The sequence below is a fragment of the Harpia harpyja genome, chromosome 4 (genome assembly GCF_026419915.1).
Source record: "Harpia harpyja isolate bHarHar1 chromosome 4, bHarHar1 primary haplotype, whole genome shotgun sequence".
Classification (NCBI taxonomy): domain Eukaryota; kingdom Metazoa; phylum Chordata; class Aves; order Accipitriformes; family Accipitridae; genus Harpia; species Harpia harpyja.
The window spans coordinates 78,524,836-78,535,130 of NC_068943.1; the positions used below are offsets into that span (position 1 = coordinate 78,524,836).

Sequence of the window (10,295 nt, forward strand, 5' to 3'; positions counted from 1 at the left end):
AAGGCGTGGGGGGAGAAGCAGATGTGGAGAACATAGCATCTCAAGAGGTCTCTAAGTTCTTCATGAGTGCATAATCATTGATTTGGCTATGAAGAACTCTCTGACCCTTCGCCCACGGCCGGAAGCCGCCGTGCAGCAGGAACCATTTGTGAAACTGCTCCGTGGAAGGTCAACATACTGTAGGTTCAATATATCTCGCGCATTTGTTTCACCTTTCCCACTGCCCCCCACAAACTGAAAATTAAGCTCTGAGTTTATTTAAGAATCTTTACTTTTTTTTTTTCCAATTTAAATTATACATCCAAAATACAAGTAAAAAACCTCACAGTGAAATACGTTGCTAATTTCTACAAAATAGTCTAAATAATAATGCACTTACATCATTTACACAGTTTACCTTCACAATAAAATAGGAACCCTTAGACCAATATTTACATATTGACAGAGAATGCAGTCATGCAGCCATCTGCTTCTGGTGCTGTCTCCTGCCGGAGTACCTTGGGAGACTGCAGCTGCATGCAAATCCTTCTGCAGGGAGAAAGCCCTGCCAAAGTCTTTCTAGGTGCAGGGACCTGCCCATAGGGTGCCAAAAGAGACCAAAATGGTGGCAAATATTTACTTTTTCATCTTAAAGCTGCCACTGTAGCACATGAGCACCCATCAATGAGTTATTTAAATTCCCTGATACAGAATTTTGCTTCGCTATATTAGGCACTTCATTATAAAAGCTATTTGTTATGGCTTATGCAAAATAATTCACTTTCCTCAGGCTATGTACTTGCCAGAGTCAGTGGGAGAAAGAGACATGTCCAAGGGCACACTTTGAGCCAATGTTTTGGGTTAGCCTGCATTAGAAACTTAGATCATATTTGGTATCAGGCCTGAAGGAAGTATTTTATCAAGACCTGATCTTTCCAGCAAGTCAAGCAGTCAGTGTATTTTAAAGCTTAGTTTATCTGCACTTTTCCCTCCAAATTATTGGTAACTAGAGCTTTCCCTCTTACAATAAGTTAACTGCTTACATCTATGCTGTTCAATGTGCCATTGGTGACATATCCCATGTATGATTGTCTTAAAAGAATACACCGTAGGTTGAGGGATTATTTACATATCTTAACATGTAGATATGTAACTTCCCAAATAAGGAAGTTGTAACTTCCCAAATAATAAATATAGATCAACAGAGTACAATATTGAAATAAAATAAATTAGAATGATTCTCCAGGTGTTGAATTCCCTCCCTTAAGGCCTGAGCCAGAGGCAATAAAGAAAAAAACAACCAAAAAACAACAGTGATGTTTTTTCAAAGGCTCAGAAAGCTTTGGATAGGGCTTGTTATTAGACACTGACTGTTTGAAATGAGATGTTTAGCTAAGCTGACAGGTATTTGAAATCTATATGATCAAACGGCAAAACTTACCTCTAAAAGGAGTCTTTTGGGTAAAACAATTTAGACCAAACATTAATACTGCATTTATTAGGAAGAATATAGTTCTTGCAGATTGTCTCAACATTAATTCAGCAGCAAGGAAATAAGCATACAGTTAAGAACACAACGTATTTGTGAGGCAAATACGTCTTAGTGCACATGATTTTCCAAAAACTTCACTTCTCAGCTACATTTGTGCATATTTCAGAATGCTTCTAACTAGACGGTTAATAGAAGTCTTCTCATGACTATAGCTAAGTTTGCCATTAAAAAAAATTAACTGAAAACAGTTAGGAGTAACTTACTCAAGAACGACGCCAAGCTTCAGGTCCAAATATATCAGAACACAGAAATTTGGAATCTAAGCAAAAATCTTAAAACTTAGGTCTATCAAACTTAAAATACAAAAAAAAAGAAAAAAGAAAAAAGATTAAAAGCAGTGAATCTGCTCTCAGAATTGCACACTCACCAGGTTTGTAAACTCTACATGAAGTCAATGATGCACCGTTCACTATAAGAGGTATAACGTAGATGCTCTATGCAAAGCAGTGCAGATGCTTTGTCTGTAATCTACTTCATGTCTCCTTTTTCTCTTCCTTGAGGATTAAGCATCTTAAAGTAACTCAGTAGCTAAAAAGTCTGCCTTGTAGGAAAAGCCTGGGCTTACATGGAAGGGGGGGTGACAGGCGTCCACGTGGATGCTAGCCTGGCATGTGCGGAGGCATCGTACTGGCTGTCGGGCAGGTCCGTGGGTGCCCCGCTGTCATACAGGGGGGAGGCGGAGGAGGCAGCAGGGACCGGGTGCGGAAGGGCAGTGTAGTGCACTGGAGAGCCACGTAAAAACTGGGAGCTCAGGCCGTTGGACATCCCGCTCGACTGAGACACCGGTGTGATGGTGCTGTTACTCACAGACCATAAGTTAGGATACTGACTGAAAGAGGGAAAGTGATAAATAAAACAAGTTATTAGAGACTCTACTGCCTACTGGCAGTTGCTCAGGTCACACCACAGCTCCCAAGCTGGGTCCGTTTGCTGGAGGCAGCGAATTTCTTTAGGTAGTTCCCAGCCACCACAATGTAGGAAGGACCCCCAGGCAGGATTCGTGTTCATGGCAGCCCACCAATAAATCTAACCTCCCTGTTTTCCAGCAGCAGGTTCTGGCACTAGGTATACTAGCAAATTTTAAGCCAAGCTGAGGAATGAACAGGCTGGCTGAAAAATGCAGAGGTTTGAGAGCCGATTCCTGAGCCGTGCCATACCCTTGCCTCCGGGGAAAGGCACGTGGTGGAGGTGGCTGGACACAGCAGCTGCTCGACCCAGGCAGGTTTGAATCCACTGCCATCAGTCTGTCAGAGCCCTAATCCGCCATGGCTGCCTCTGTAGTCAGAGAGGGACGGATGCCTCCAGACAGCAATTCAGCCCTCCTTGTTCACCATCTCATGTTAAAAGGGGAAGAGCCAGATTGATGGCTGCAAATTGTACAGGTACTAGAGGAAAGGCTGCTTGAAAGGAAAAAAGCCTTGTCAGGACACTACAGCCTCCACACTCTCTCTCCTCTGAGTATGTATATACACACACATGTATAAACACATATGAATTAAAAGAAACATGGTGATTCAAGAGAAACACTATAAGAAAAAGTTCAGTCCTGCTGTATAATACTACACAGCACTTTCTACCTATTGATCCCAAGCAGTTTAACAAGAAAGATAAATATTATTCGTACTTTACAGATAGGGGTTTAGACAAAAGGGGTGGCAGAAATGCCTTCCTTGATGTCCCACAGTTCCAGTTCTACTGGCCTTATCTTCTGGACAACTCAGTACACCAACTGAAACTCAGTGGACTTTGCAACTTTCCAAACATGTATTCTGGGAGTCAGATGTAGAAAGAAGTGCTAGGAGGACCTGTTTACTTGATTAACATACGTTCAGGACTAAAACTTACGTTCAGTAATACAGTTATCTTGTACCAGGTAGTAGGACATACTCTGATTAACAGCTAAGTGTCCACATGCATGGTTCAAATAAAAATGCTTTCCACAGAGTGGTAGGTCTGAATTGCTGAGAAAGATGCCCAAACCTCAGCCCTTTGTGGTTAACAGCAAAGATGTTACCACCTTATCTCTACCTCTTTGAATTTTCAAGTTTAGCTCCAAGGGACTGACTGTAAGCTAAATCTCTAAAAGATCCAAAAGTTCAATTAAGATCGTAATTACAAAGAGGAGAAAAGATACATTTATGTGATCACAAAACGGCAAAGGCTTTCACCGTGTGTACAATCCCATGCTATGCTTGCTTCTGTGGCAACGCTTAAGAATTACTGCCCCAACCACTTGCTCCTTCTCCACACTACAGTTCACTGCCCCTTCATATGTAACAGAACAAGGGTTTGTGGAGATAGCTGGGAGAGAAGTGACTGGCTCAAATGAAACAGATCAAAAATAAACTTTTTAAACATCATTTTGCTTAAAAGAGATGAAACTTAAAAGAGTATCCTCAAATTCAATGGATGTTTGTCCAAGTGATTTGCAATCCTTAATCTATCAAATACTGCTGTCACAAGTATCTACATTTCCAAAATCAAAACATAAAAAAAATAAATATATATTATCTGTTTCATCAAAACAGATGTGAATAGTCCTTCTCAGTGCCCCCCCAGAGAGCTAATGATTCACATGTGGCTGTAAGGATTTCTAATTTGCTGGTGACTCTTTACCTCCTTTTTCAGCCTTCTCTTCCTAGAAAGTATCAACACATGGATTTGAGGGCTGCTGAGGGATAGACTCCTACCTGGAGCTGGTAGCTGTGCCGGTGCTGTGGCTCATGGGCAGCATTGTCGTGTGTGTGGGAACTCCTAGAGAAGACCAGTTGTCATGGGACTGCAGCATGGAAAGGCAGGCAGAGGAGTTATCGGCATAGGCTGCTGAGAGAACAAACAAACACTTAAACACACTAGAATCAAACCAAATAACAATCTTGTATTCAAAGGCAATGTATAGCTTTAAACCACCCTCCCCCATTACCCCCTTGCCAAAAAACCAAACAAAATTACACACGCACAGAAAAATGAAGTCAGCTACCAGTTGTGCCAAGCTTACACTTTCACTGGCATTGCCCCTGCTGACGTGCTGTTCTTTTGCTCAACTTACAACTGCAAAATCTTATTTCTGTGAAGGATCTATGGCCAAAAAGCTGACTTAAAACCACCTGCTAATTCAGCCCATGCTTCCTTACTCGGTCAGCAGGAAGAGGCAGGCTCCTTACTTACACTATCCCAATCACTATTCCAGGGCACCTTCTTTATCTCCATCATCTACATAGGCAGTAACAGCCTGGCAGCCCTGGATAACAAGCGTATCACCGGATCACACATCCCAGCTTTGAGCTGAGCACGCCACCGTGGGCTCTGAAGTCTGCCTTAGGCACCATCAGGAGCAGTTAGACTGTGGCTTAAACTATTGGGCTTGTGACCAAAACTGGCTGGCCAAGACGGCAGAGGCACTAGGAAGCTATAAAGGGAATCCTATACAGCCATCCATAGCAAAAAAAAAGTTGCTGTGGCAGCTGGCTAAGGGAAGGAGAAGAGGTTCCTTGCTGAGGACCAGGGAACAAGAAGGAACACCAGAGGTGTTTTGTTCTTTTATTCTGCTTCAAGTCACAAAACTTGCATAAAATTTCCAAGATGCAAGAAAAGTCCACAGAAAGCTAGTTTCCCACTTTAAAATGAACTACAAAGCTACATACAAGATTGGTCAGGCTGCACCTAGAACCCTGTGTATTGCTTCACAAATCAAAATATTAAGTATTTTTTTTTAAGTGTGAACCTTCAACATCCATACAGGCTGAAGGACAAAAATTGGAACAGGCCTTTGCCAGAAGAAAGAAAAAAAATAAAATTAAAAAAAAAAAAAAACACTGTTAAAAATGTCCTTGGCACTAAGCCTTAAGCTATTTGGCTCTTTCTGAGCACAGCTTTTAAATAGCTCTGCAGTTTACTCAGCTCCATATTGTTTCTGTGTATCCAGTTGTGATACACTGAGAACAACCTTAAGGCACTGATGTTAACTACAGCAACAGGCAAGTAAACTTGACAGAATCGGGCCCTCCACGATTATGTGTTAATAACAAGTGACACTACCCGAACCAGACATATACTTCTTCATTTCATTGTATTACCTGTAACTGATGATTAAAATCCTCACTTTCACACTCAAAAAGAACAAAGTCAAAGGAAGTTTAAGCTCACTGGTTACAAGAATTCAAGAGTGCAAGACAGCCAGCACGATACAATCTAATCAGTTAGCAGGAGACAGTTCTTCACCCCTTCGGTTTTTCCCTCATAAAGAGACGGGGGACACGTACTCATCACCCCCATCTCTTTGCCACGTTGGCCCCAAGCCCTCCACGCAAACGGAGCTAAACAAGCGACCTCAATTTCTGTGGCATCGCTCGAGATGCCCACCGCTCAAAACCTCACGGCCCTCAGCTCATTTTGACAGAGCTGCAACGTCGGACTTACTTGGCGAGTTGTTTCTATGGGTGTAGGGGTTGGGGTAAGGGGCAGGACGGTGGTTCCTCAGCGATGAGTACCTTTCACAGCTGTGAGCAGGGGAGAGCGACAGGGGGGCTCCGAACTGAGGGTGAGGACTGGCAGGTGGGCACAGAGTCCCAGTCCCGGGAATAAGCCAACTACCTACTGTGGGGAAGCAAGAGGTTTGTAAGACGGGTATGTCAAGCAGCCAGGCTGGGAAAGAATCACAGTGACGAGATAAATAGTTGATCAGCGAGGAAACGCACACTCGGGAGAGGAAATGGAGTTTCAACACGGCTGAAAAATCTGGGTTTTTACAACTTCCTTAAACAACCTTGTGAAGGAAAATTAGCCAGGCTTAGAAAAAGCCCCGTGTCAAGCTAACGTTTTTAAACTACCATTAAATTACAGTCACAGTAAGGAAACACTGAAATGGTTAAACCCTCCCTTATGTAGGTAGTGTGTGTGCTCAGTAATTGTTAGTGTAATCTTCAATTTTAAATTGCTCTTTGGGAGTCTCAATCTATAGCTAAGCTCTGAGGTTTCTCGCACTGCTAAGAAGAACTCTTAAAAATTATTTCCACTGAAACAAAATAATTCCTACTGCAACTCAACTTCCCCCCTCTATAGGCTACAGACATTTTTTGGCAATAAACTGTTAGAAATCATTAAAACACCAAAGCTTTTTATTCATCTGAAAAAAACTTTTGGAGCAAATGCCTCTCCCCCCCGCCCCCCCCGCCTTTCCTTAAAGTACTTAAAACGTAAGTACCATTTTGATAATTTTCTGCTGTATTTTGAAATAAACTTTTATCTCCATATCCATATGAATATCGCTGTCCTTGTATACAAAGGCAGCTGTCTTTTTGAACATGAAGGTAGCTGCAAGATTCTATTAAAGGATTTTGAATGCAATACAGAAGTCTTAACCACACACACAGAGATCATAATGTTTATGCAATCATAAACCTGCATGAACCACAATCATAAGGATTGGTAATCAATAGATATTAATATATATTAATAATCCTCCCTATGAACAAACAAGCCAGCCAGCAAACACTGCTCTTAAAGTTTCGCTTAACAGATGAGATGGAAGAAATCAAAGTTATGTTCATGACGCAGAGTGAAAGGAAACGTACACTGCGAATACCCAGACTGCTGGTTGTCTCCCACTTCCTCCATCATGTCTTTGTGATCACTCCTATAAAAGAAACCGTGTCGTATTAGTTAAGAATATGCTTTTACAAATCTGTGTAAAAAATCCACACTTTAGAATTAAGAGCTCTCACCTTTCTTTTGCGTCAAGAAATGCCTTTGCAAATGGATTGTACTTAATTTTTAAAGCTGTGATCTAAAAACAACAACAAATATCTTTATTTGCAAGTATCACCATTCATTACCATAGAGATATTAGGATTTGAATTAGGACTATCCATTGAAGTTAGTGGAATCACAGATTTTTGAAGAAATAAGATTAGGCCCATAACACCAACCTATGGACATCAATTAAACAGCCCCTAAGGTCTGAAGTATTAGCAGAGGGCGAGGAATTAGTCCCTCTGCCGAATTCTAAGAGACTGAATTGCCTGGGTTTATTGATCAGCTAAGGAAACGGCTAAGAAAGGTAGTACACTAAAGAGTCATAAAAAGCTTCACATTTCAAGCCGGAGCAGAATGGGCATAAAAAAAGAAAAAAAAAAATCTCAAAAAGATTGGTAATTTACAGATTCATTAAACACAGACGTGCATTTTGGCTAACAGAGAAAGGACAGCTTTGAAAACAGCATATCCAGTTATTTCACCGTGTAGCTGAAAATGACAACTCTATTTCTTAGAATACGTGTTTGCCCCACAGAATCTTTTAAGAATTACTCTCCTGCAATGAATTTGCAGCACATAGAGAGACAAACGATGATCAGAACTTTGTGCTATTATACGTTCATAGGGCTTTTACATATACTAATGTCATTTTTTATATTTAGCTTCAAACAAAGCACTGAAAAGAACTGAAAGAATGTGAAACCGAAAAAGAACCAAAAAATGCGAGAGAGAACTGAAAAAGATGACACGAGATCCATTATTTTGCGCTGTAACATGCACTTTGCCGCTTGAAACCTCCTGGTACTTGCATCCTTTCTTCCCTGCTGCGCATACCTCCTCGTTCTGGTAGGCCGTCACAGCTATGAACTGCGTCTCTGGGAAGGAATGGCTGGTGATCATCCGCTGCGGGCCACCCACTCGCACAATATGAATCCTTGGCTCATACTTGTGCAGGGAGTTCAACATGATCTGTGAGCAAAGGGACAGAGCAGGTAAGCAGCAACAGAGTGCCGGCGGGTGCTGGCAGGCACGGAGAGCACTCGGGGTTTAAAGTGTCTAACGATCCAGCTTCCCAGCAGAGGAGAAAGAGGCAACAGGTGGGAACGAACCCTAAAACCGAAGCTGTAGGAAAAGGCAAGGACCACTGCAGTCAGATGCCCCAACTTTTTGCGGAGTTAACCTCGTCCCTGTTACTTGACAGGGCGGCTCGCATAGTCACAAACACGTTGCCGATAAACAGCCAGAAAGCTGCATCTGCTACACCCTTGGCATTTTCGGATACTCAGACCAGAGAGACGTTTCAAAAAAGAAAGTCAGTGCATGGAGGCGCCCAGCCCCGGCGGCTGAAAGGACGCGTTTCGGGGGGGTGGGAAGCGCGGTGCACCCCAGCCCCTTCGGTAACAGCAGCGTGAAAACGAGCATAGGAGGGTGGGTGAGCGGAGGCTCGGCAGGGACCCGCCGGGCCGGGCCGGTGCAGCCTCGCTGAGCGGGTCCGGGACGGCGCGGTGCGGGTCCCGGTGCGGGTCCCTCCCGGTGCGGGCGCTTACCTGCCCTCCGCCGTTGAGCTTGTTGGTAAGTTTGACTTTGCTGAAGGAGACGGGCGCCTTCATCCAGTGGGCGCCGAAGTTGGGCGAGTCGGGGTGGATGTAGACGCAGCTGGGCGCCTGCGGCTCCGGCTTCCCGCCCGGCACCCACTCCCCGTTCACGTACTTCCAGCGGTGCCCGTCGGCCGCCACGAAGTCCAGCAGGAAGGAGTACATGGCGTTGGGGTCCAGCCCCGACACGCTCACCTTCAGCACCGGGAACATCCTCCTGCGGGGCGACACGGAGGCGCGAGGCGCGGCGGGGGGCAGCCCCCCCCCCTTCCCTTCCCCTCCCCCGCCCCGGGCTCAGCCGGGCCGCCCACCCCCCCGGCCGCGGGAGGGCTGCGTGGGCCGGGGGCGGAGGCGGCGGGAGGGCGCGGGGCCCCGCGGCAGCCCTACCTGCCGTTCTTGGTGACGATCATCTCGTTGGTGAGCTCCTTGAAGCGCAGCCACAGGTCGTTGTCCTCCAGCGCGACCCGCAGCTCCCGCTCCGTGGGGTCCCCCTTCTCGCTGCCCGCCTGCAGCTCGCTCTCCACGGCGCTCAGCAGGTGATCCACGCGGTGCTGGGGGGCCCTGCCCGCCCCCTCGGCCCCGGGGGAGCTCATCCTGGCCCCGCGCCCAGCCCGGCCCGGCGGGGCCGGCGCCCTGGCAGAGCCCCGAGCGGCGGCGGCGGGGCCGGGGCTGACTCCACTTGACCTCCGCGGCCCCGGCGAGCGGGAGCGGGGCCGGCGCCCGCTGTTATACCCCGTCATAAACACCCCCCCGGTGACATCACAACGCCGGCGGGGGGGCCCCGCTGATTGGCGGGCGGCCGCTTTGATCCGGCCGGCCGGCCTTTCCGATTGGCTGCCCGCGGCCATATCAGAACGGTGCCCGGGGGAAGCCTGTGATGTTAATTGCGGCCCGCGGGATTAAACGCGGCTGTTTTATGTAAATCCGCCCCCAGCTGTTTGCACCTCCATCAAAGCCGCCGGGGCCGCGGCGGCCGCGGAGGAAATGGCCCATCTCGGGCACCGCGCCGGGCTCCCGCGCCGGCAGCGAGCAGCCAGCCCCCGGCTCCGGGCTTTTAGGCAGCCCCTCCTGGACGGGGGACACCCCCGCCGCGGGGGCATGTTTAGGGAAAAAAAAACACGGGAATTCCTCCTCCTGTTCAGGCGGCCGCAGGCTGCCTCCCCCCCCGCCCCCCTCCGCCGCTTCCCACGCTGCCTTGTCACAAATCGCGGCGCTTCTGCTTAAGGGAAGGCTGCGGCGAGCAACGACAAACCTCGCTGGAAAATTTAACCATAAAAAGCTGAAGCCGCTCTGTAGAGCAGCTGACCAGAAACCTGGCACGCTCAGCCCCCCCCCCCCCCCGCGCCACCCTCTGCCCAACTTTTAGCGAGCACAAGAGCCCACCCGCGCGAAAAGGCGCAGCGTTTCCCTCCCGT

At 46.8% G+C, this 10,295-nt stretch overlaps 1 protein-coding gene across 3 annotated transcripts; it reads right to left on the reverse strand.

Moving 5' to 3' along the window:
* Nucleotides 1-278: 278 nt before the first annotated feature.
* Nucleotides 279-9,623, reverse strand: TBXT (T-box transcription factor T). Of its 3 annotated transcripts, none has more exons than XM_052784875.1 (8): nt 9,268-9,623; nt 8,833-9,097; nt 8,120-8,254; nt 7,255-7,316; nt 7,105-7,166; nt 5,951-6,127; nt 4,222-4,351; nt 279-2,360 (listed from the first exon to the last, which is right to left on the reverse strand). In XM_052784875.1, the coding sequence occupies exons 1-8, from the start codon at nt 9,618-9,620 to the stop codon at nt 2,093-2,095; spliced, it is 1,452 nt and encodes a 483-aa protein (XP_052640835.1). In that variant the 5' UTR covers nt 9,621-9,623; the 3' UTR covers nt 279-2,092. The 3 variants fall into 3 exon arrangements, with proteins under 3 accessions (XP_052640835.1, XP_052640834.1, XP_052640836.1); XM_052784874.1 differs by having other exon boundaries at nt 4,222-4,354; XM_052784876.1 differs by lacking the exon at nt 5,951-6,127.
* Nucleotides 9,624-10,295: the final 672 nt, after the last annotated feature.